The sequence below is a fragment of the Hipposideros armiger genome, unplaced genomic scaffold (assembly GCF_001890085.2).
Source record: "Hipposideros armiger isolate ML-2016 unplaced genomic scaffold, ASM189008v1 scaffold_288, whole genome shotgun sequence".
NCBI classification, from domain to species: domain Eukaryota; kingdom Metazoa; phylum Chordata; class Mammalia; order Chiroptera; family Hipposideridae; genus Hipposideros; species Hipposideros armiger.
In genome coordinates this window covers 1,158,742-1,185,736 of record NW_017731638.1, presented here as the reverse complement: position 1 = coordinate 1,185,736, position 26,995 = coordinate 1,158,742, and the positions used below count along the sequence as shown (strand labels likewise).

The window sequence follows — 26,995 nt, the reverse complement described above, 5'->3', positions numbered from 1 at the left end:
TAATGCAATGACAGGCATGGAGCAACTACTCAATAAATGTTAGTTATTGGCATGTTATTATTATATGCCTACAATTTTGATTTGATGAAGCTGCCTCATTATTATTCTAAGGAAAAGATGGTGTGTATTTTTTTTTGCAGTAAATCTGTCAGCCAGAAACCTGTTTGTCCTTCTCTATTATTGTTACCTATAATTTGTCCTTCACCAAGTCTTGATTTTAATTCTTGGGTAACTCATGAGCCCATTTACTTCTCTCCACCTCCATTGTTATCACTTTAATTCAACTTGTGCTTAGACTATTATTTAAGCTTTCTTTTATCTTTTAGTTGCCACTTTTGTTCCTCCCCAATTCATTCTTTATCCTGGAGCCAAGGTGATCTTTTGAAAACACAGATTTGTCCATATCATGCTGCTGCTCAAAACTCTTCAGTGGCTTTCCACTGGATAAAGTCCAAGATTGCTAACAGATTATAATGTCCTGTCTGAAGTAGGTCCCTACCTATACCTCCTGCCTTGTTTTCTACTCCCTTTTCCACGATGCTCCAGGTCTCGGTAACCCCCTTTTAGTTTATTAAATGGTTAACAGAGTCTAGATTTTACATTTTTTTGTACACTGAATACTGAAAAAAATTCTACTTTGTTAAATAAATGGAGTGCTACATAGGCAGGAGTTTGTGATTTTTCCTTCAAAGAGAATTCTTCCACATGTATCATCAAAGCAATACTATTAATAGTATTGCTTTCAGCCTGGTCATGGAGAAAGAGTATTGTTGAATTGGGTATTATAGTCAGTATTTGTTAAAATTGGATTTTACTTAGATCTTGGCACTTTATAATTTCAAAGCTGCTTCCCATTCTTTCCTCTCATTTAACTCACAACAACTGTGTGAAGTAGGAAAGACTGGGATTATTACTTTCATCTCATAGATGAGGAGAATGGGGCCTAGAAGGGGAGGTAACTAACATTCACTTCATTCTCTTCAGAGGTTTAATACTCACAGGGGTTTCTATTTTGTGTGCGCACAGTTAGTGTTCACTTGTGGCAGAAAGACAAAGAGAAGGTACTTCTTTCAGGTTTCTGGAGCAGTCTTCTCCATTTTAACTTTTTCAGGTTATTTTGGAATCCCAAGTGGGGCTTTATTCTTTATGGCTTCTTTTGTAGCATTCTTGATGGGGTGCGAAGAGCCTGTCCCAGTTTTCTATTTACCGTCCATATTTTTATGGCATTTTCTGATTCTACGATGGCAAATATACAAATATTTTTCTTTATGGTTTCTGCCTTTGACTTTACATTTAGAAAACTTTTTCCTGTACAAGAACTATATAAAAGTGTACCTATTTGTTTCCTGGTACTTTTATTATTTCTCTTTCTCTCTCTTTTTTTTAAGTTTCACATTTATGTTTCTAATCCAGGGTAAGAAACTATGGCCCATAAGCCGAATCTAGCCCATTGCCCATTTTTGTAAACAAAATTATCGAAGCACAGTCACGATCATTTGTTTAGGTGTTATCAGTGGTGTTATCTAGGTCTGCTTCATACTGACTTGGCAGAGTTAAATAGTTGAACAGAAACCACCTGGCCTGCAAACCCAAAACTATTTCCTATCTGGCTCTTTACAGAAAAAGTTTGCCAACCCCTATTTTGATCCATCTAGAATTAATTTTGTCACAGTGTATCTTTTCCTCTCATTTAACTGTTTTTTTCTCATTTAGCTATTTCTTTTTCCCAAATGGCTAGTCACTTTTCTCAGTACTGCATATTGAACAATGCAGTAGTGATAGGCTGAAAAATGACCTCCAATTATGTTCATGTCCCAATTCCTGGAACCCATGAAGGTACCTTATTTGGCAAAAAAGACTTTGGAGTTGTGATGAAAGATCTTGAAATGGGGAGATTACCCGGGACTATCCAGGTAGACCCAATGGAATCACATTGGTCCTTATCAGAGCGAGCTCAGGGGAAGTCAGTCAGAGGAGAGGGCGATGTGTTGAAGGAAGGAGAGATAGGAGTGATGCACTCTGAAGATGGAGGCAGCCCACAAGCCTACAGTCAAGGAATACAGGTGTCACTAAAAGATGAGAAAGGCAAGGAAGCGTATTTTCCTCTCAGAGCCTACAGAAGGAAGCAGCCCTGCTGACACCTTGATTTTAGCTCAGTAAAACCAATTTGGGAATTCTAACCTCCAGAATTACGAGATAATGTTTGTGTTGTTTTAAGACACTAATTTTTGGGAAATTTATTACAGTGGCAATAAAAAACGAATACAGCAACACTTCCCTGAGAACCTTACATTTTATACACTAAATGTTTATTTGATACAGATACAGATTAATGTCTTTTATAAATAAAGAACTTTTTAAGAACAAATTAAAAATCTGGCAAAGAATGTGCATAGACATATCAGTATAATTAATGCAAATGGCCGGTCAATATGAATGTATGTGGAGAGGGCTTGGGTTTATTCTGTGTTCATAGTGAGGAATTGCTTTTTGTTTTTATGAGTTTTCTCCTACTTTTTCCTCATTAGGAATCAATGAAATGCAAATTAAAACAGAAGTGATTTTTTTTTCTTAATCAAATTGCCCAAGACTGAAAATAAAGTAGTAGAAAGTCTGAGGAGCTGGTACTAAAATATGCTGCTAGTGAGTGTAGAATTATATGCAGTGATTCCATAAGAAAATTTGGTAATTTTATCAGAAGGCTGAAAACTAGGTATATGCCTTGATACAGCAATGCCACTTTTAGAAATTTATTCTGAGATGATCATGAATATGGATGCACATTATGCTCAAGTGTGTTCACATCTGCATTCTTTTTTTAAGATTTTATTGGGGAATTGGGGGAGGGGGACAGCGTTGGGGAATTGGGGAAGGGGAACAGAGAAGTTGCTGTCCTTTTGTTCTTCAGTCTAGTTGTGGAGGATGTCGCTTCAGTGGCCCATGTTGGTGTTATCATTGTGCTCTTCCCGGGTGAGGTAGTTGCTCACTGGCCATTGGATGGCCACTCACGGCAGCTCAGAGCAGCTCATGAAAGCTCACACGAGCTGCTGCCGAGCCCCACTGCAGCCTCTTCCATTGCTGGCGACTCATGCACTGCAGCCCAGCTCCAGGTCAAGTTGTTGTGCACCATCTTAACTGTAGAGGGCTCAGTGTCACTGGCCCTCATATGTGAGATCCGAACCAGAGCCCTGCTGCTCAGAGTTGGTGTCTCAAGCCAACTCCTAACCAATGCACCACTCGGCCGGCCCCATATCTGCATTCTTTATGAGAGAAAAATATTTGGGAAAAAACTGAATATTAATAAATAAGAGATTAGTATATTAAATATACATTTCAAATGGGATATTGTGATAACATCATGATGTTAAATAATATATAATGTAGCTGAAAGATGTTCCTACTATAGTAAGTAAAGAGAATTTAGGCATGTACAGGATTATAGCATTTTTGTTTATATATGAAATTTTGTCAACGTATGAACATAGGAAGAAGACAGAAAATACATATATTAATGTGTTGCATTAAGATTGTGGATGCTATTGTTGTCTTTTTGCTTCTCTATATTTTTATCTTAAACATTATACATTTATTGCTTTTCTAAAAAGAATATATGTTATTAAATATTAGCCCTTTTTCTCCTCACAAGTCACCTCTGCTCCAAAGCATAAATCATACCGATGATTATCAAGATGATTACCTGGTAAAAAATATATCTAATTTTTATGTAAATTTTGGGCAATGAATAGAAATGGATGTTAACGGCAATCTATAGAAGCCCTTAGCTCTGACCAAGTGAGTTTTGCACCTCTGAGTGAAGGACTTCTTCCCTCTACAGTTCTGCAGGGCCTAAGAGTGGCATTTGTTGAATTGGCCTGAAATCCTCACAGGAGCTGGGAACCGTGTTCCAGATGTTTCACTTATCTTACAATGTACTATTTCCTGGGGATTTTGAGCTTTATCTTTTGATTGTTCTCAGTCATTTACTTTTAATCACAGTAGGAGCAGTAAAGCTCAAACTGGGTAGAAACAAAAGTTAGCCTTCCTTTTATACCTCTGGAAAAGGCCTTCAATCAAAGTATGGCTCATTACACCCCCACTTACCTTGGTTAACCTTGGTCTAAACNGCAATAGATGGGGGGAGGGGAGTTGTTACCTGGTGAGGGTGAAAAGGGTAACTATTGTATTGTTCTGTACACCTGAAACTAACAATAAAAAAAAAAAAGGCCAGTCCTAATTCGTCCAGTTTAAAATTCAGTCTCCTACTCATTTGATGTTCATCCTCTTCCTCCCCTTCAGGCTCCAGCCTGAGGCTCTTGGAGTGGCAGGGACATGGCCTGCTCCTATACTCTTCCTCCCATCCTTTTATTTTACATTTTCTCAGCGTTGGGGCTGGTGAAAGAGGTGAGGCAAGAAGGTGAATAAGCTTTCTATTGAACTGTGCATTTGTATACTCTTCTGAGCGTCGCTGCCTCTTAGGATAATACTGGCTGACTGTTGATTCTCTCTCTGAAGATTGGAGCCCTGTAGGAGGCCTTCCCACTGTTCCCCAGTGTGGAAGCGCCACCTGGGTTTGTAATCCTCTTAGCTTCCACCTTGGGGCCCAGTTTGGGTGGAGTACCAGGTGGCCAAGCTGCCTTCCCAGAATTCACTTGATCCAGAAGAAACTTACAAATCTTTCCACACCAAAGATGTTCTACTCACCACCTCTTCCTCTGCCCTGTTTTCTTTTTCTAATTCACGTTTTCCCTACCAGACAGGCATGGGAAGCCTGGCAAATATCTTGCATATGAAGATATGCAACATGGGAAAAAGAAGCCAATCTCCCCTTCTTGCAGGTGACTCTATGGTACTTTTGAAGCCCCTTTTCTTTGCTTAAGAGAAAAGAAGTACCCTCAAACCACCCTCTAAGGGAAGAGGAAGAAAAGGCCATGGCCAGGTCACCTACACTAATGACTCAGCCCCATCTCTGAGAATCCTTTTGAATCTCCTCTCTATTGCTCATATAGCCTGAGGTGGGGTCTGTCCAGGGATGACTCAGACGGCAGTGTTAGATTAGCCTTCTTTTAATAAGCCCCAAGGAAATGTCTCCTTCCTAACTGTTCCCTTACATTGTGGGATGTTTATCATCTCTTTGTCCCCTGCTTGGGTCCTCTTGGTTGGTTTCAGGGAAGAAGTCCTGCTTTACAATTTGCTTCATATGTGACAGGGTGCTCCAAAGGGACATTGGGTTGAAAATAAGTGCAACTGTTGATTTTTTGTTTGTGTGTGTGTGTGTTTTGCTGTGTTTATTTGGTTTTATCTTGATTTAGGGGTGGGAAGGAAGTATGATCAAATTGATGGGAGGAATGGAAGAAGAAGCATAGGGAAAATTCAAAACCAATTCATTGCATTCTGTAATCTTAATACAGTGTTGGGTTTCTGGTCAGCTGGTATGGTGTGGCAGTTCATAATTGAGCAGTCAAGTTAGCACTTGACTGCTAACTTGTGAGCATGGTTCTCACATACTTGGAATCTTCAGCAGGGCAGGATGGCCAGGAACTGGAAGAATGGATCTCAATTCCAAGCAGATGAGAATTAGTCCTTAACTACATGTCCCCCAAACATAACCAACACTACCAACAAAAAATAAGGTGGAAATTTTCTCTGTTCTGTCTAATAATACTTAAAAAAGAGTATAAAATATGTCTATTCTATGCACAATGGTAGAAATGTATCTGGTAAAATCTCATTGATATGTAACTGATATAACTTAGAATTTGTAATGGCTGAATCTGGACAAGAGTGACCTTGGAAAAATCTATAAGAAAGGGTTCCTTAAATTAAGAGTATAAACCACACTTTAAGGAACTTTTTTAAGCACGTTAAAGTGAACATGCTGTTTTTAAGGTCTTTAGGATTTGGGGTGTTTATATGTAAATGTATGCTGCTAATTAGAAAAAATAAGTTCTAGCTATTCAATAATCCAAGTACAGCAGGAACCACACTTAGAAACACATTGTATGATACTTTAAGTTTCTATATATACCTGAAAATGTTGGAATTCATTCAGTCTTTTTGGGTTGTAAGTGACAGAAAACCCAATTCAAACAAAAAATGAGGCCACTTATTGCCTCCTATAACTGAAAAAACTTTAGGCACAACTGAGGGCAGGTCCTCCGGTGAAGTCATGAGGACTTTGCTTCTCTGCAACTCTTGGTTCTGCTTTCCCCTGACTTGGCTTCTTTTCTTTTCTTTTTGTTTTAAATTTTTAAAAATTTATTGGGGTGACATTGTTTAAAAAAATTGTTTAGGTTTCAAGTGTACAGTCCTATAATATATCATCTGTATGTTGCATTGTGTGTTCACCACCCATAGTCAATCCTCTTTCTGTATATTTGACCCCCTTTGCCCTCTTCTACCACCCCTCTAACCCCTCTACCCTCTGGGAACCACTAAACTATCATCTGTGCCTATGAGTTTTTGTTTGTCTTGTTGTTCTTTTGTTGCTTTCAGTAAGAAGACACAAAGAATGGCTTGAATATCAATTATGCTCTCGCCTCATGGAGGCAGAAATGGGTCCCTGCACATCAAAGAGTGACTCTTTTCCAATGGCTATTGGATCTCTGAGCAAATCTCAACATACCCCCCATTAACAATTTGTATCCCTCCTACATTTTATCCCCCTTAACCTTTAACACTAACATTATATACAGCTTATTTATCATATTTATTGTACATATTCTAGTGCCTCCTCCAGTAGAATGTATACATCATGAAGGTGGAGATTTTTCTGTTTTTTTTCTCATTTACAGCATTCCCCATTTCCTACAACAGTGCCTAGACTCATAGCAGGCTTTTAAGAAATATTTGTTGTGCGAATAACTAAATTAAAAGATTGAGCCAAAGCCTCAGGATGAACATTGGCCCTGTTTGAGTAATAAAGCTCATAGCTGAACCTGCTACTGTGACCAGGGAGGTGGTGCAAGCAGGCGTTACCTCATACTCAGCTTTTTCTACTTTTCGGGTCTTCAGTGGATTGCATGAGGGCTGCCCACCTGAGGAAAGGCAATCTGCTTTACTCACTGTGTAGATTCAAATGTTAATCTCATCCAGAAACACCTTCACAGACATACCCAGAATAATGCTTGGCCAATACCTGGGCACCCTGTAACCCAGTGAAGTTGACACATAAAACTTAGCCATCACAGTCACTAAACTGAACCCCATGTTCTATAACTGACTCTGTATCATATCTTGGATACATAACCCATCAAGATATCAAGTCTCTCGTCTTGACATAAAGCTTCCCAAGGGGGAATAACTGGCTCCAAGATCCATCTCTTCCTCTCAGGATTTCTATAGTTTACTTTCTCCTGCTAGGACACGAGGATCTTGGCTCATATTCTGCATCTTCCCCGGATGAGTTTGATCTTGCTCAGTCATGGAGCATTCACTTACTCATCTTCCTAAGGTTGAGTATTGGAGGAAGTTGGCTGCTTAGGTCCAAATACCATTTTTACTGCTCACTAGCTGGTGGCCCTTGAAAAAATCAACTTCTCAATGTTTCAGTTTCCACATCTATAAAATAGAGCTGATTCTAAAACATTTCTTATGGAGTTGTTATGTGGTTTAAATAAAATAAAACATGTAAAGCACTTAATGCAATGACAGGCATGGAGCAACTACTCAATAAATGTTAGTTATTGGCATGTTATTATTATATGCCTACAATTTTGATTTGATGAAGCTGCCTCATTATTATTCTAAGGAAAAGATGGTGTGTATTTTTTTTTGCAGTAAATCTGTCAGCCAGAAACCTGTTTGTCCTTCTCTATTATTGTTACCTATAATTTGTCCTTCACCAAGTCTTGATTTTAATTCTTGGGTAACTCATGAGCCCATTTACTTCTCTCCACCTCCATTGTTATCACTTTAATTCAACTTGTGCTTAGACTATTATTTAAGCTTTCTTTTATCTTTTAGTTGCCACTTTTGTTCCTCCCCAATTCATTCTTTATCCTGGAGCCAAGGTGATCTTTTGAAAACACAGATTTGTCCATATCATGCTGCTGCTCAAAACTCTTCAGTGGCTTTCCACTGGATAAAGTCCAAGATTGCTAACAGATTATAATGTCCTGTCTGAAGTAGGTCCCTACCTATACCTCCTGCCTTGTTTTCTACTCCCTTTTCCACGATGCTCCAGGTCTCGGTAACCCCCTTTTAGTTTATTAAATGGTTAACAGAGTCTAGATTTTACATTTTTTTGTACACTGAATACTGAAAAAAATTCTACTTTGTTAAATAAATGGAGTGCTACATAGGCAGGAGTTTGTGATTTTTCCTTCAAAGAGAATTCTTCCACATGTATCATCAAAGCAATACTATTAATAGTATTGCTTTCAGCCTGGTCATGGAGAAAGAGTATTGTTGAATTGGGTATTATAGTCAGTATTTGTTAAAATTGGATTTTACTTAGATCTTGGCACTTTATAATTTCAAAGCTGCTTCCCATTCTTTCCTCTCATTTAACTCACAACAACTGTGTGAAGTAGGAAAGACTGGGATTATTACTTTCATCTCATAGATGAGGAGAATGGGGCCTAGAAGGGGAGGTAACTAACATTCACTTCATTCTCTTCAGAGGTTTAATACTCACAGGGGTTTCTATTTTGTGTGCGCACAGTTAGTGTTCACTTGTGGCAGAAAGACAAAGAGAAGGTACTTCTTTCAGGTTTCTGGAGCAGTCTTCTCCATTTTAACTTTTTCAGGTTATTTTGGAATCCCAAGTGGGGCTTTATTCTTTATGGCTTCTTTTGTAGCATTCTTGATGGGGTGCGAAGAGCCTGTCCCAGTTTTCTATTTACCGTCCATATTTTTATGGCATTTTCTGATTCTACGATGGCAAATATACAAATATTTTTCTTTATGGTTTCTGCCTTTGACTTTACATTTAGAAAACTTTTTCCTGTACAAGAACTATATAAAAGTGTACCTATTTGTTTCCTGGTACTTTTATTATTTCTCTTTCTCTCTCTTTTTTTTAAGTTTCACATTTATGTTTCTAATCCAGGGTAAGAAACTATGGCCCATAAGCCGAATCTAGCCCATTGCCCATTTTTGTAAACAAAATTATCGAAGCACAGTCACGATCATTTGTTTAGGTGTTATCAGTGGTGTTATCTAGGTCTGCTTCATACTGACTTGGCAGAGTTAAATAGTTGAACAGAAACCACCTGGCCTGCAAACCCAAAACTATTTCCTATCTGGCTCTTTACAGAAAAAGTTTGCCAACCCCTATTTTGATCCATCTAGAATTAATTTTGTCACAGTGTATCTTTTCCTCTCATTTAACTGTTTTTTTCTCATTTAGCTATTTCTTTTTCCCAAATGGCTAGTCACTTTTCTCAGTACTGCATATTGAACAATGCAGTAGTGATAGGCTGAAAAATGACCTCCAATTATGTTCATGTCCCAATTCCTGGAACCCATGAAGGTACCTTATTTGGCAAAAAAGACTTTGGAGTTGTGATGAAAGATCTTGAAATGGGGAGATTACCCGGGACTATCCAGGTAGACCCAATGGAATCACATTGGTCCTTATCAGAGCGAGCTCAGGGGAAGTCAGTCAGAGGAGAGGGCGATGTGTTGAAGGAAGGAGAGATAGGAGTGATGCACTCTGAAGATGGAGGCAGCCCACAAGCCTACAGTCAAGGAATACAGGTGTCACTAAAAGATGAGAAAGGCAAGGAAGCGTATTTTCCTCTCAGAGCCTACAGAAGGAAGCAGCCCTGCTGACACCTTGATTTTAGCTCAGTAAAACCAATTTGGGAATTCTAACCTCCAGAATTACGAGATAATGTTTGTGTTGTTTTAAGACACTAATTTTTGGGAAATTTATTACAGTGGCAATAAAAAACGAATACAGCAACACTTCCCTGAGAACCTTACATTTTATACACTAAATGTTTATTTGATACAGATACAGATTAATGTCTTTTATAAATAAAGAACTTTTTAAGAACAAATTAAAAATCTGGCAAAGAATGTGCATAGACATATCAGTATAATTAATGCAAATGGCCGGTCAATATGAATGTATGTGGAGAGGGCTTGGGTTTATTCTGTGTTCATAGTGAGGAATTGCTTTTTGTTTTTATGAGTTTTCTCCTACTTTTTCCTCATTAGGAATCAATGAAATGCAAATTAAAACAGAAGTGATTTTTTTTTCTTAATCAAATTGCCCAAGACTGAAAATAAAGTAGTAGAAAGTCTGAGGAGCTGGTACTAAAATATGCTGCTAGTGAGTGTAGAATTATATGCAGTGATTCCATAAGAAAATTTGGTAATTTTATCAGAAGGCTGAAAACTAGGTATATGCCTTGATACAGCAATGCCACTTTTAGAAATTTATTCTGAGATGATCATGAATATGGATGCACATTATGCTCAAGTGTGTTCACATCTGCATTCTTTTTTTAAGATTTTATTGGGGAATTGGGGGAGGGGGACAGCGTTGGGGAATTGGGGAAGGGGAACAGAGAAGTTGCTGTCCTTTTGTTCTTCAGTCTAGTTGTGGAGGATGTCGCTTCAGTGGCCCATGTTGGTGTTATCATTGTGCTCTTCCCGGGTGAGGTAGTTGCTCACTGGCCATTGGATGGCCACTCACGGCAGCTCAGAGCAGCTCATGAAAGCTCACACGAGCTGCTGCCGAGCCCCACTGCAGCCTCTTCCATTGCTGGCGACTCATGCACTGCAGCCCAGCTCCAGGTCAAGTTGTTGTGCACCATCTTAACTGTAGAGGGCTCAGTGTCACTGGCCCTCATATGTGAGATCCGAACCAGAGCCCTGCTGCTCAGAGTTGGTGTCTCAAGCCAACTCCTAACCAATGCACCACTCGGCCGGCCCCATATCTGCATTCTTTATGAGAGAAAAATATTTGGGAAAAAACTGAATATTAATAAATAAGAGATTAGTATATTAAATATACATTTCAAATGGGATATTGTGATAACATCATGATGTTAAATAATATATAATGTAGCTGAAAGATGTTCCTACTATAGTAAGTAAAGAGAATTTAGGCATGTACAGGATTATAGCATTTTTGTTTATATATGAAATTTTGTCAACGTATGAACATAGGAAGAAGACAGAAAATACATATATTAATGTGTTGCATTAAGATTGTGGATGCTATTGTTGTCTTTTTGCTTCTCTATATTTTTATCTTAAACATTATACATTTATTGCTTTTCTAAAAAGAATATATGTTATTAAATATTAGCCCTTTTTCTCCTCACAAGTCACCTCTGCTCCAAAGCATAAATCATACCGATGATTATCAAGATGATTACCTGGTAAAAAATATATCTAATTTTTATGTAAATTTTGGGCAATGAATAGAAATGGATGTTAACGGCAATCTATAGAAGCCCTTAGCTCTGACCAAGTGAGTTTTGCACCTCTGAGTGAAGGACTTCTTCCCTCTACAGTTCTGCAGGGCCTAAGAGTGGCATTTGTTGAATTGGCCTGAAATCCTCACAGGAGCTGGGAACCGTGTTCCAGATGTTTCACTTATCTTACAATGTACTATTTCCTGGGGATTTTGAGCTTTATCTTTTGATTGTTCTCAGTCATTTACTTTTAATCACAGTAGGAGCAGTAAAGCTCAAACTGGGTAGAAACAAAAGTTAGCCTTCCTTTTATACCTCTGGAAAAGGCCTTCAATCAAAGTATGGCACCCCCCACCCCCACTTACCTTGGTTAACCTTGGTCTAAACCTTTATGCTAAAAGAACGGTAAACTTCCTCTCAGCATTGGAAACAGACTTGGTGCCCAATTCATTCTCATCACAGTGTAAAAATGTTTGCTTATCTACCGTGATGTGCACATTTAGAGGGTGGCTCTGGTGCACCTTCTCCTTCCTGCAGCACATGCTCCCTGCTCAGTCAGGACCAGCAGATTAACCAGTAATGATGCCGAAGGCTCACAGTGCACACACACAGCCAAGCTCATGCAGGATTGCCCCGCCAGGTTTTCTTTTCATCCAACAGAGCGTTCACAGCCAGTGGTTCTCAAGGGTAGAGGGAAATGGTATGTGAAAAATGCCCCCGTTCCCTCTCTTTGGTCTGACAGATAGTCTTATATTAACCCTAATGTCACAGTCTTCTCTTCTGAAGTACAGTAAATTGGATTGCCCCCAATTTATAAATAGTTTGGGTTCGGGTTCAAAGAGTTCCCTTGTAAGTTGATTGTTTGGAACTTGGAATACATATTTTTCCCCAAAGAAATGCTGATAAGCCTTGTGGTTAATGATCTAAGTGAGCCCTGAAAAGTCTATTTCGCCTAAATCTCCTCCCTGTATAATGCTAATGGAGCTAGAGCAGCTGACCACTGAGTATTAGACTAATTGTGTGGGGAAGTAGGTCCATTCCCAACATGGGATGACAGGGACACATTTCTCTCCATTTGGTTTCTACTATCTCAATTTATGTTTCATTGACTACTAGTAACAGAGGATGTTCTCAGTAGCTCTGTCCATAGGTGGCTTTTGTGGCCTAGAGGTGGGCTCTGGCACAGTGTGAGCTCTGGGAACTGAGAGAGTCAGCTTAGATGCATGGTGGAGTACTCAGCAGTAGTCAACTTTTCTCTAATTCCTCTGGTGACTTATCAACCCCTACTGTTGTTAGAGATAGTGGTGTGTGACCACAGGATCTGGGCTAGGTGCTGGCCGAAGAAAGGGAAATGAAAAATAGTGGAAGGGTGTGATTTTCTCTCCATCTTTTTCCTTGATCTTATCTTCTGTTGGTACAGGGATGAAATGAAGGGTGAGAAACAGGGCTCAAGTACAAGAGAGGCTAGGCAGTGTGCCCAGACCCTAAAATAACAGAAAAGAATAAAGAGACGGGGCAGGATGAATCCCTAAGCAGTTGCACAGATTTTCACTCTACTGCATTCTTTTGTTTAAGTATGGGTAAGTGTGTATCTCCTTCTTTTGGTTTTCTTCCTTCTTCTGCTCCTCTTAGGTTTCTCCTCATCTACATAATCTTCAAATGACCATGTTCCCATGGGCTTGGTCTCAGGTACTCTTCATATATAAGTGTATACTTTCTCCTAAGTAACCCCACCCATTCCCATGGAGTAACCTCTGTTTATTTCTTTGTATATCTAGCCTCAGACCTCCCGACTCATCTTTTCACTTGGATATTCTTACTATCTAAAATGTAACCTGTTTAAAATTGTCATCTTAAGCTTACAATGTCTAAAGCTGAATGCCAGTACAATATAAACTAGAGGTAGGCAATAATATCTTTTTAATGTTTTGCTCGCTCCTATAGTCCCGTACCTAGAACAGCACATGGCACATAATAGGTGCTCAATACATATGTATTGAATGTATTCGTTATCTTCCTCCCCAGATCTTTCTGTTTATCTACCAACTTGCATCAGCTATGGACCTGTGAGTCATCATGGACATCTTCTGCCTTACTTCTATATCCAATCACAGTTCTCTTGATTCTCTGAAAGAAATCTCAAATTTTTACACTTCTCTCCAGATCCACTGCTTAAGTCTTATTCAAACTTCCAAAACTTCTTGTCTGAGCTACTGCATTAATCCCCTACGCACTACAGTAGACTTTTACATAGACTTTTTACTTCCATTCACTTTCTTGCAATCTATTCTTCACACAACGTTCAGGGTGACCTTTAAAAACATAAATTTGATCATGTAACTACTTTGAATAAGATTTAAGTCTGTTAAAACAGGCCAACAAGGTCCTGAATTATTTTTCCCAGTAACACCATGCCATCTCATTTGTCTTGCTCCAGACACTCTGATCTCTATTTAGTTGGTAAAACACATTAAGCCCCCACTTCCCCCACCAGCCGCTTCTTGTTCATTTCAGGATTTGACTCAGAGTTTTTCTCATTCCCCCTAATCTGCAGTCAATATGTTTCTCACTAAGGATTATCTCCTCTCAGGGTGATACATGTACTAATGGGCTTAAAATACCAGTAGTGTCTCAATGGTATAATTTCTTAGTTATCACCTCACATATTCCCTTGGTTTCCAAGTCACATTTGGGATAAACTCTAAGTTCTTTGGGCAAGCCTGTGAAGCCTTCCTGGGTGGGTCCTGCATACTTTTCCAGGTGCACTGACTCATCAGGCCCCCATCCCTTCCACATACTTGCAATTGGGCCATGGCACATATGTAGCAATTATTTGAATGTGTCGTGTTGCCCCACATCATTGTATACACTGTTTGTGGCCTTTGCCTAGAGTGCGCTGCTGATTTTGTTACCTGGCCCACCATGAATTATTCTTCAAGACCCAGCTTAGTTACCACCTCTTCTGGGCAGCATTCCTGGGAACAGCTCTTCCTTTTTTGTAAATGAAGTGCTCCATGTCCATGTAACAGCGGAACCTGGTTTTCTCTCTGTGTTAACACTTCATTTGGTACATTTGTGACCTTCGTCTGTTTCCTCTAGTGGTCATGGACCTGGAAGACAGGGACTCTGTACTCTTTATGTCTGTCTTCCCAGGGCTTGGCAGATAATCATTTACACAGAACAAAAGATAATTTCATTGGTTTGCTTTGGATAGTGGTGAAGCTGCATGTAGAAATAAGGGAGAAATAATTTGCATATATTTGAGAAAAATATTTTTTGTGAGTTTCTTTATACTTCTATTCTTATATAGACATTATTTTAATGAAATGCTGTTCTCCCCACCCCCCCTCTCTTCCTCTCCTTTTTCCTCTCTCCTCCCCACTCCCTTCCCTAAATGATTTGGCAGTTCTTCACTTGAAATGACGATTGAGGTCCTACAAAATAAACATAGGACAATTAGTTATTTTAAAGTGTGTTAACCCACAAAGATTATTTTCTTTCCATGACCATTTGGTAAGAAGGTTCTCTGGGATTGTGTAATTATGGGTGAATGGCATTGAAATGCTTGAACAATAATTTGTAGGAAATACAGTTATGAGTAGAAGTTATTAGTGGGAGTAAATGAATCATTTGTTGGTTAACAGGTCAACATTAAAAGCCCAAAGTGGTTAAACATTGTATTGAATTACAAGTTAAGAGCATAGCCCTTTTTCATTTAAGTATATTCATAAATTATTGAGCTTTTTAAACTGTATTTTTATGTTTTTTGACTTGTGGTAGAGAAAGAAAGGCAGCTGCCCAACCTGGGTTTTTTAGGAGTTCTGTGAAGTAAAATGACTCATGTTTGAAATGCGTGCAATGCTTTCTTCATCAGAGAGTCGTTTGGTCCACCTCCTGTGGCATTTAAATAGCATAAAGTAAGGAATATAATTTTTTTGAACATCAAAAAGTAATTTGGTACAGTTAATTTACAGTTTAATTTCCAGAGGTCAGCGATTCTGTTCTGTGTACAGTTCTTTGGTTCTGAATTCAGAAGAGACAGTTTCAGAACTGGGTGCTGATATCTCATTGTTGTGTAATGTTGTCCTTGAAGTATTTTAACTTCCTAATCTGTAGAATCTATCAAAAGCAACAAAAACTGTTCTTACTTCAGAGTAAATCTGCTTAGCATAGGTTGGGTTTATTCTAAGTTTTTTTTTTTTTGGTGCTTTTCACATATTAGATATTATATACCAATTTCAGTATATATCTGATGGGGGTTTGCAAGTGAATGTCCAGAAGGCGATATTTAAAATAGTTAATTTAAATCCCTGTGAGTTAAATGCTAATCATGAGCCCAGGACGGTGCTAGGAATTGTGAGATATATAAAGGAAACATGAGACAGTGGCCCTGCATTCGAAGTGCTGACTGCAGAGGTGGGGGAGATAAGACATATGCACTGCAATAATTACAGAATAATTTAGGACTGAAATATAGATAGTGACTATAGGTTATATAACTCTAATCTCCCCAGGCCTTTCTGAGCCTGCTTGGCCTACGGATATTTCAGTAATGATCAAAAAAAAATTTACTGCCTGCCTACCCCAACTCTCACAGAACTTCTAGCCCTTTTCAACATTTCTGCCTGCTTGTTATATGTGTATGTGGTCTCATGACAAATTTCGTGTGAGTTCATCTACTAGTCTGTCTGCCACAGTTACCATGAGGCATTTTCCATGCACTTTTCCTCCTCTTTTGTCTTTCTTGGTCATTGTTCTCCATTTTGGAAGGTGCTGGGGGCTGCCTCATCCCAGCCCCTACTGCTGACACCTGCTATGAGAGTACTGAACACAGGGGTACCAAGGGTGCAGGCTTTCATTGCTTTCTAGGCGGTCAAACCCCGAGGCGTGGGAGTGTGCTGTGCTCTGTGATGAAATGTGGTAGCGTCCTCTCTCTGGCACTCAGGGTCCTACCTGATCACCTGGGCATCAAAAGCTTGGGGTGCTTATTTCTGCACGACTCAGTTGTGATGTTCCTCATTCAATACATATTCACTGAACACCTGTTATATGCCAGACACTGTGATAGGCATTGGTGCTATCACGGTGAGCAAATATACGCATAATTCCTCCTGTCATGTTTAATAGGGGAGATAAACAGAATTACAGTAATAGAGGTCAAAGTGCAGTGTGTTAAGTGCTGGAAAGGAACATGGTGAGGTGTCAGATTCTGTAATACATGGTTTGACCCAGTTAGGAGGTCTCGGAGGCTTTTCTGAGGAATCAAGTTAAAATCATTCTGAAGAATGAGGCAGAGTGAGTTGATGAGAGAGTGAATCCCAGTAGAGGAGCACCAGGTGCAAAAGCCATCTGGAGAGTTCCTTTAGGTTCTATCTTCGGGTTCAGTGGTCCATGTGGTCAGGGGAGAAGGCCCCCATATAAGACAGATCCCATGGTGTCTCTGGTATGTCCTTTTCCCCCCAACTGCTCTTTTGCGTAACTTTTTTCCATTTGTGTGGAAAGCATTTCACACAAATGACTATAAAATAGTCAGACATGCTTGGGCATGCCTACAACCCGGATGTACACATAGATTTTGCTCAAGTAAGACCCCACAGCACTATAATGTCTGTAGGAGGAGGTGGACATCAGGATGGGCTGAAGTGCTCCCTGGAATCTAGAAGAGGGGTGGCCTGAGGTGTGTCTTGGGGGAATAGGTGAGGGGAAGAAAGCGGGGCCCACAGGTCAAGCCACAGATTGGGTGAAGGCATAGTGGTAGGAATGAACCTGTTAAATGAGAAGAGGCAAGGAGACTGGGCTTCTGGGAATGGAGAGGTCATTAAGGAATTGAGACCATAAAGTAGAGACAGATTATGGAGAGTCTTAAAAGTCAAGAGAATTTGGGGCTTTGTTACTTACTGAGTACTGTAGGCAGATCCTGTAGGTTAAGGGTCAAAGAAGGGATGTAATTAAAATAACTCAGCAAAGTTTAAAACAAAGAACAATGCAGAATGGCCAGAAGAATAAAAGTTGTTTGCAGACACTCTAGCTCAGGTGATTATCATGATTACTTCAAAGTTCTTGAATCTGAGATGATAACGCATTCAAATGTCAATATCTACTACATAACTATTAGAAAAATAAGGCTGGCACTCATGAAACATCCAGGTTTGATGTTTTAGTCATATACACAGAGGTAATATTTTTGCAACGAGAGTGAATAAGTTATGAGATAATTTTACTGCTTTATAGAGGCTCTGTCAACATTTGAAAGGACATAAGTTTATGTTAATAATGAAAAATACATTTCAAAGACTCTGTGATTTTTTTTCTTTCATTCTGTTATTTATAAGAATTATTAGTTGAGAAATATTTTTGTTTTCCCTACTCTTGGTTTTGCCATGAGTATCTTGCATGTTGGTAGGTGCATAGTAGGTACTTGTTACATATTGACTGAGTATTGTAAATAATTGATCACAGTGTTTAATAGAATTTTGCCTTCAATAAACATTTTCTGTGCTCAATGGAACTTTTTCTGTGAAGGCATTCAAGAACCAATCATAGAAATTCATATATATATAGATATATATAGATATATATCTATATATATCTATATATATATGCATATAAAGAAACTGTATTTCATTTTATTGTTCCCAAAGGTTAAACATACAAGAAAGGAATAAAATTAAAATTATTTTCGTTTGTGATGATTTATGTCTTAATTCTTACCTGCCCTATAATTAGAAATGTTGAATTCTGTGTTTTTTGAGATAAAATTATTGCCCAAGTAAACTTCAGAAATTACATCATTAACCCAGAGACCTTTCTAAGCCTAGAACAACGTTATTGGTACAAGTGCCCTCACACACAGACAAATAAAGAGGAAAGTTTAAAATAATTTGAAAATGATTTATTGCTGGCCACCTCTGTAGTTAGGGATTCAAGTATTATTACTTTACTTTAGTGCAACAAGGGAGGACAGTAAGTTGCTGTGGGCTAAAGGTAAATTATGATCTATTGCAAAGGAAGAAGGAAATGTACTGAGGAAAGAAGAAGGATTTGGGAGTGAGCCATGTGTTTTCTGAAGTATTGCTTCAGATAATGCCTTGAAAAAGATCTTTGCCTTGATCATTACTGAAAAAGGCCAGAGTAAATAGTGAGACAGACTACCTCCTTGAAAAACTGATAGTGAAGGAGTAGCATCCTGTATGGGAGGATCAGATAGATGCTCTGGAGCCTCATACAAACCAAGATATCTTGAGACACATGTTACTCTTTAACTTTGCATGGCAATTCTATGTTGGATACACCCAGTTATAGATTTTGAAAGGATTGTTTAACACACCACAATTCAGGACAGCCTATCTGAGGTAATTTTGATTTTGTACTCTACTAACACTGTAAAGCAAGTTGATGTCTTCAGGTTAAAAATTCATTATGGACTTCTATATCAGAGATTCTAATAGCTATTTGTTTTTTTATTTGGAATAAAAAAGAGGTGGTAAAATTATATACTCAAAACCCAAAGAGATGTAGGGAAGGAAGAATAAAAGACTAAAATATTGAGGGTCTATTAAGTAAAAGGTCCAAAATACATGTTTCATAGATATTTAATTTAACCCTCCCGAAACCCCATGAGGGAAGGAAGGCCTTGGTACTTCTGCTTTGTAACTGAGGAAACTGAAACCCACTTTTGAGTATAATACCCAAAAGAACATGGTTAGAATATGGCAATACTGTAATTCAATTGGAAGTTTAGCCTGACTTCAATTCTTGTGTTTTTGCACCATGCCACTCTCAATCCTGGATTACTTTTATTGCTACCATGTGACAGACAAAAAAACCAATACCCAAAAAAGTGAAGGCATTGATGCTCATTGAACTTGAAGCTTGCTTTCCTGGGTCCTTCTTTCACAGGATTCACTGCCCGTATAATACCACATTTGTATTAATTATTAAAGTGTCTAAAGATAAATTCTCCTCTGACTGCTTTAGGTTCACTTCCGGAAGTAATTGTCACTCATCTTCGAGCAGCTGCCTACGCCCATGACACAGTGTTGGCTCTGGAAGATGCTGTGGATTGGCATTCTGGGGATGAAGTTGTCATCATCAGTGGGATAGGTGTTGAAGGTGCCAAGCCCATGGAAGAGATTGTCATTGTGGAAACGGTGCACAATGCAGACCTCCATCTGAGAGCACCTTTGAGGTAACTGAGTGACAGCTTGGCTCCATTTAGATGGAGGAAGAGTAGATCTTAACTGTGTTGGTGTCTGGACATTGGTTTGTCTTTCCATGATGCAGTTTTAGTTAAATAAGGCTAGATGTTTTGACAAGAAAATTACAAAACATGAAATGTTTTGAAGATTTATACTTCTTAAATAAGGTTCTTTTGTAAGACTCTAGAAATTCCAACTTATAGTAGGTGGTCAGTACAATAGCCAGTATAGTTTCTAATTGTCAAATAATTGTGCCTGTAGTTCACTCTTCCGTACTTGAGTTTCTAAAGAGCTAGGCCCCAAAATAGAAAATTATGTGAATCTAGTGGCTTTCTATTCCTAATAATATTCAGAGTGGTATCTACAGATGTCTTTTTCCTTTTCCTGTTTTTCAGATATTCTCACAACTGCACAGAAAATTGGATGGCTGGAGAGCACCCTATTTTAAAGGCCACAGTGGCTCTGCTCAGCAGGAATATTATTATCCGAGGAAATCTCACTAATGAGAGGACAAAGCTCCTTGCTTTGTGCCAGGGGGCTTATGCTTCAGAAGGTAGAGAAATATTTCGTTGGAAGATCCAATGAATGAAAAAGAGTGTTCTTACTGTCAAATCACGGGTAACATTGCTGACTTCTTTCAAAATAGAATAAACCCGTAACCTTTGCACATCCGTAGTATTCTATAGTTTTCAGAATGCTCTTGATAAATTGTCATTTCATCTCCTGCCCTCAACCACCTTGTGAAAGAGGCAAACAAAAGTATCCACTTGAATATTTAATTATTTCTCTGGGGGAAAAAGTCCCTGCTAAATAATTAAATCTGGAGAGTTGAATGAAATTTCCAGGTTAGAGGTTAAAATGAAGTCTTGTCTCTGATTCCAGTCCCCTTCTAACATTCTCAGGAAAACTGTTCAATGCCAGGGTCATGAACACAGGCAGCAGCACATTCTTACTGATTAGACTTGTTGGCTTCTTCCCTCCCGCCCCCACTCCCACTTCTGGAGTTTGTTTTCTCAGTGAACTACCACATACTTTAAGTAAGTGGTTGAAAAAGTCAATTTATCTTCTAGAAGAATAACAGGCACTGAATCACACTGATGTGCCTATTAAACATCTATTTCAGGGATGGTTAGTTTAGTAGGTTATGTTTTGGTTTCTCAGGCTGTAGATTATGAGGCTTTCACATGTTGTGAAGACATCATTTGTCAACTTTGGTCCAGGATGGTGTGGGTGTCAAGGATGACTCCCAGGCATGAGCTCTGGATGGATGATGAGGCTATTTATTGAGATGGGAAGAGGAACAAATTTTGGAGTGGGAGGGTGGAGATCATTAGTTTAATTTTGTACGTGTCGAGGCTGAGATGCTAGGCCAGCATCTGAGTAGAGATGTCTGGTAGTGTCCCGAGCCTGGAAGAAAAGTCAAGGATAGAGTTAAAGGTTTGAGTACTCTCTCTACATATAGACACATATGGGTACAATGTTGGGATGTGGTTGGGAGAGAGGAACATTTACCCCACCACCCTGCCACCCCGTCATCTAGCTCACAAACGTGTCATTCTGAAAAATGTTTGACTACAGTGGATCATAATCCAGTGACTGCCAACATTAACAATTCTGCTGAATTAAGATCTGAATTCTATTCAAACACTTTTGGGATTACTCGTATAGGTATTCTCAGATCAAGCTGTGTAAAACATTACATTTGATCATGCTGTCAGTGAGACCATGCATCTGGATTTGGGCCATTATAAAGCTGTTGGCTCTCAATGGAAAAAAGAATTCCTGATTTGAGCACAACTCTTAAACGTTACTACAAAATTCCCAAAATAAAGCAGAATTCATACCTTCACTAGAAACATATGTCCCTCACCTCTTCGTGTGTGATGGAAACATGGGAATGAGATAAGTAAATACAATAATACAAGGCCTGGCCAGTTGAGAATATTATGGGTCACTGACATAAAGAATCAAAATTGTGATAAAGCATAAGCATATGCAACAGCTCTTTAATTTGCCTCTTACATATTCGTTTTCTGGGTGTTCGCAAATGACTGGACTCTAATTTACTATGGATTATTTACTGTGGAATGGCACATCAATTTGAATTAATGGCACTTCTCTTCTGGTTTGTTATGATGGATAATAAAGAATCAGTTCAGGAGATGGTTTCTTAGTTAGTTCCCACCACTACATGCCTGTGTCAACAGAAGGTGTCCTGGGCCCTGAAGCAGCAACATTCCAGCAATGGTAGCTGTGTGTACTAGGTTCATGCTGTTTGCTGTCCTCTCTAGGGGCACGACTTGGAAGGAGGTGTTGGTTCCAGGGCTGCTCAGTCACTTCTATGGAACCCTTTGCCATTTTGCAGTGGCAGTTTTGTTAAGTCCCCAAACTATAAAGCGGCAAAGGAAAGGGGAAGCCCATTGGAGAGTTTAAGTCTAAAAAAAGCTGTGATTACATTCAGCACTCACATCTTTTCCCTACAATTATCAACCATGAGAAGGTCATTTTATTGCACACTTCCTCCAGGGGATTTTTTTAGATTCAAATAAGCATCTATTTTGGTTGGGTTTGTGGGATGTAGTCAGCCTCTTTGTGACAGTAATTAAGGTGATTGATTTGGGAGGCTTCTGAAAATAATAAAGGCAACATCATGTCTTAGTTATCAGATATTTTAATTCATAACCTGAAAAGGAGAATCAAGGTAAAAGGGAAGTAAGATTATTAAATGAAATAAATACTAGTGCTTTGTCTTTTGTGCTGTCCCGTGCCTTTCAAACAGGGAGATGTGTCTAGAAGCATGTCTACATGCTTCAAATCAGCTGACTTCATTCTGTGTTTCAGGTAATTTGCAGCACTGTTTGTATTCTAAGAGTGAGAAAATGCTGGGATCCAGGGATCTGGGTGCCAGAGTCATTGTTCAGTCCTTCCCAGAGGAGCCCAGCCAGGTCCAGTTGAAGGGAGTGCAGTTCCGGGAATTGGGGCAAGCCTTCCACAAGCATCTGAGCTCGCTGACACTGGTGGGCGCTATGAGAGGTAAGGGGGTCCACGCCTATGACTTCTAATGTTTCTTCCTCACATGTTCAAGGCACTACATGCCAGGGATCATGATAGGTGATATGTGGGGTGGGGGGCATTTCAGAGATGGATAATTATGATCTAGATCTATGGTTCTTAAACTTTAGTATGCTTAAAAGAATCACTTCAGGAGCTTATTAAAGTTCAGAGCTATGTGCCCTGCCAAGACAAATTTTGGTTTAAGGTAGGCCTAAGGATCTGAATTTTTAACAAGCAAACCTTATTATTCTAGAATAAATGGTCCAAGGAGTATACTTTGAGAGACATCAATATAGGTACAACAGACGTGGATTGTGTGAATCCATGTTTTAAATCCTGCCTCTATCATTTACTATCTTGTGACTATAGGCACATTGACATTGAATCGTATAAATAATTAATACAATGGGGGTTAGCACAGCAGAGAGCAATTCTATGTGAAGTTGTCCTAACTCACAGGAATCTTCTTGGAAAAATGGGAGAGAATGGGCTGAGAACCAGGTACTTTTTTCGGAAACATAGACTAAGCAGAGTGTGCAGATCTTGGGCAGAGCGGAAGAGATAGAGAGGGAACAGGAAATATCAACTGCACATGGGAACAACTAGGTGAAAAACAAGATTAGAATAAAAAAAGAAGACTATGACAACTTGTACTGATAAAGGTTCTGAAACAAGTTGGAGAGTCTTAGGAGCATCTTATGCCAGAAGTTGACATGCAGAGTCAGGGAACTGGGGTACAGACGTTCACTAATGAAGACAGAAATGCCATTTCTGAGTTATCCTTCCCATCCCTCAACACCTCCGACACCCACACATTCAAGCTTTCCCATCCTTGGAGGTGCACTAAGGGTGGTGCCTGACAAAGGACATCAGGGCACACATACTTCGTGGTTCAGGTGGGCCTTGAGAAATGTGAGAATTTCAGCAGGTAATGACAAAGTAATCTTTGAAGTCACTGAAGGCTAGCCAACTGCAACATTTTGTTTCTCATTGCAAGTTCATCTGCATGCCAAGAATGTCTGTGTATGCTAATTTCCAGATCTCTATCACTTTATTTATTTATTTATTTATTTATTTATTTATTTATTTATTTATTTATTTATGAATTTCATTTAGGGGGATGGTTCCTAACATGGAAACGATAGTACGTTAGGACAATCAGTATTTTTGTGCCCTTCTCTTTGTTTTATTTTGGTCTGTTGCAGAATATTTGACATGGGGACCAGCTCCAGTATAAATGAATATAGCATTCACATATGTGTTATCAATTGAACATAATCAAAACTCTCCCTTGCTCAAACATTTACTTAATCTGCCTTCTTTAACCTCTGCTTCAGAATAGCTGCATTTTTACCTATTTTTATATATTAGGTTTTATTTGAGAATGGGTTCAGTGTTTAAAAAACAGTTTGAAAACCACTAAGTGAATACATTATCCCCTGGAAGTCTGTTAAAATGCAAATATGTTTCCTAGGAGAGGGCAACATACTAACCCAGAGGTTAGAAACTTTTGGCATGCTTGCCAAACTTTTTTTTTTTTTTTTTTTTAGCTGAGCCATCCTGCCACCTGTTGGCAGCTCAGCGGCAGGTCAGCTTGGGCTGGGTCAGGCATCAAACCACTGTTGCTCAGAGCTTGCACTCTTGAGTGAGCTCTTAACCAACTGAGCCACTTGGTTGGCTCTAAAGATCTTTTGTTTCATGCTCGGAAGGCCCTGGTGACCTAGTGGCCAGTTGCCCTCAGACACTAGAGCTAAGGGGTGTTAGAATCTTCACTTGCACACCACTTTTAAAAGTTTACCGGTTCCTGAACTTAACCCATAATAGCTCTGTAAATATATCAGTACTTATTGGGTTGTTCAGATGGGCAGGTGTATCCTGCTGGAGTGACACTAGGGCAGAGAACTGGAGTTAGGAAAAGTCTGCAGCAGGCAGTGTTTTCTACATAAGTGGGTACGGATGTGTGAACTTATTGGTGAGTGATGTGAGAGCATCTGGTACTAGGGGAGCTGAGACCAAGGGGAACGTGGAGGCCCTGAATCTATGGAGACATATTTGAGAAATTTCTGGATAGTTCTAGTTTAAAGTCAAATTATTCCATAAACCAAAGTAATTTTCCTAAATACTCCAAACATTTGACATCAGTATAATATTGCTCACTACCTGGAAATAATACAAAACTCCTTTTTCCGGATTTATTGTTTAATCATCCAAATAATACATGTTTATTATTTTAATGTGTTTCCCCCATCAGACCAGTTACACAAGTGCAGAATTTACTTAATTTTATTCATCTTCATATCTCTAGCACAATGCACAGCTCCTGAAATATATAGTTGATACTCAGTAAACATTTATTCATTGTTGAGCCAGTCCACATAAATTGACTTGGGTCATAAAATAGGCCCATGGAGCCAATGTGATGTTTTTCCTAAATGTCATTTTCTTTTACTATAGTATAGAGTGTATCCTCTTCAGCTTCCTAAACCCACCACATGCAAATGTGAGAGTTGTGATCCTCAGGTCAACCTCTGGCTTTGCTTATATTGAATTATAATCTTGTACACCTGAAAATGATATTATATAATGTTATTAGCCAACACTACCCAAATAAATTTAATTAAAAAAAAGAATCTCTGGCCATCTTGGGCCAACAAGATAAATATTGTTGCCCAGCAAGTTAAAAATATTACTTCATAGCTCAAGAAATAAAAATGGGATGTGGAGTGTAGTGTGGGAATGGAGTCAATGGAATTGCAACAGATATGTATGATATCGGGGCGGGGGGGCAGTGGGCGGTGGATTGGGAGGGGGGTTGTCACTTTGTAAGGGGTGAAAAGGATAACTATTGCATTGTTTAGTACACCTGAAACTAATTAAAAAAGAAAGAAAGAAAGAAAGAAAGAATCACTGGATCTCCTCATGCCAGATGCAGTTTTCAAAAATCAGGGTTGGTCCATAAGCAGTACTCTTTACATTGTCCTTATCTTCTCGCTAGCAGCTGTCCGTCATATTGTGATAAGCATTAGTACCAAAGATGCTGGCCAGTTGGAAATCTTGACAGCCATGCAGTCTTTTGTGGTTTGGCCATACTGTCTCTTTCTGAGGTGTTTTCCTTTTTCAACACTTGGCTCTTGGATTCTACCCTGCTTATCTTTGGTATGTTTGAAGTGCATTGGCCTGAGTTGCCCATTTTTTAAAAAAATATTTGTTTTCTGCTTCTAACTCCTCATTTCCTTGGTTTCATCATTGTGTGGGAGAATGTTCTTATTGTAGCTTGCTTTGGAGGTGATTAACAGAATCTTAGGAGCCTTCAAGGTTCCCTTCTAATTTTTACCTTATTTTTTCCAATTCAGGTTCCTACATACAGGGCTGCACAGTGTGGGGCTCGTTCAGTAGAGGCCTCAGCATGTTTAGGACCCTGGGCCTGAAGGTGGACAGAAATGTGTTCTACAATATTTTAGGCCATGCACTGCTGGTGGGTAAGTGAAATGAGCTTATTTAATTCGGGTATTCTTGAGTAAGACACATAGTTCTTTCAAAAACGTATTGTCCCCAAATTTAAATTTCCAATTTATAAAAGCTGTAGCCTTTGCTCATTAGAAATAAGCCATAGTTAAAAATTCTAAATACAGGGCTGGCTGAGGGGTGTGTTGGTTAGGAGTTGGTTTGGGACGCCAACTCTGAGCATTAGGGCACGGGATTGGATCCCACATGAGAGGGCCAGTGACGCTGCACCCTCTATAGCTAAAGATGATGAACAACAGCTCAACCTGGAGCTGGGCTGCTGTCAGTCACTGGCTATGGTGTAGGCTACAGTGGGGCTGGCCAGCAGCTGGCGTGTGCTTTCATGAGCTGCCATGAGCTGCCGTGAGTGGCTGTCCAATGGCTGGCAAGTGACTGCCTCACCCAGGAAGAGCACAATGATAATACCAACATGGGCCAGTGAAGCAACGTCCTCCACAACTAGACTGAAGTACAAACAAAAGGACAGCAGCTTGTCTGTTCCCCTTCCTCAATTCCCCAATGCTGTTCCCCTCCCCCAGTTCCCTAACAAAATCTTTAAAAAAAAAAATTCCAAATATAAATTTAGCTATCAGTGATTGGCTAACTAAGTTTTACAATAGAAAACTGATCTTTTAAAGGTGACATTTCAGTTCAGGTTCATAAATATACAATGGGAGATTTTAAGTTTTGCCATCAGCAATTTTCACAATACTTCAAAGTCACATAAAATATCTTTGTACCATCTCATGCAGTGTCAGACCTAAATGCTGGACAAGAAGTTAAAAATCTTGAATTCTGTTCTTAGCTACTCCTGTGGCTTGCTGAAGAAGCCCACGTTTCAGAATCTTCTAACTGGTCACCTATATC

General features: G+C 39.2%; 1 protein-coding gene across 3 annotated transcripts in view; it reads left to right on the top strand.

Moving 5' to 3' along the window:
• Nucleotides 1–26,995, top strand: part of PKHD1 (PKHD1 ciliary IPT domain containing fibrocystin/polyductin) — a 460,535-nt gene that overhangs the window by 167,313 nt on the left and 266,227 nt on the right. For all 3 annotated transcript variants that reach the window (XM_019658751.1, XM_019658750.1, XM_019658752.1), the window contains 4 exons: nucleotides 19,350–19,560; nucleotides 19,966–20,123; nucleotides 22,412–22,603; nucleotides 25,978–26,103. In XM_019658751.1, coding sequence (XP_019514296.1) covers nucleotides 19,350–19,560; nucleotides 19,966–20,123; nucleotides 22,412–22,603; nucleotides 25,978–26,103 — 687 coding nt within the window. The remainder of the gene's footprint in view (nucleotides 1–19,349; nucleotides 19,561–19,965; nucleotides 20,124–22,411; nucleotides 22,604–25,977; nucleotides 26,104–26,995) is intronic.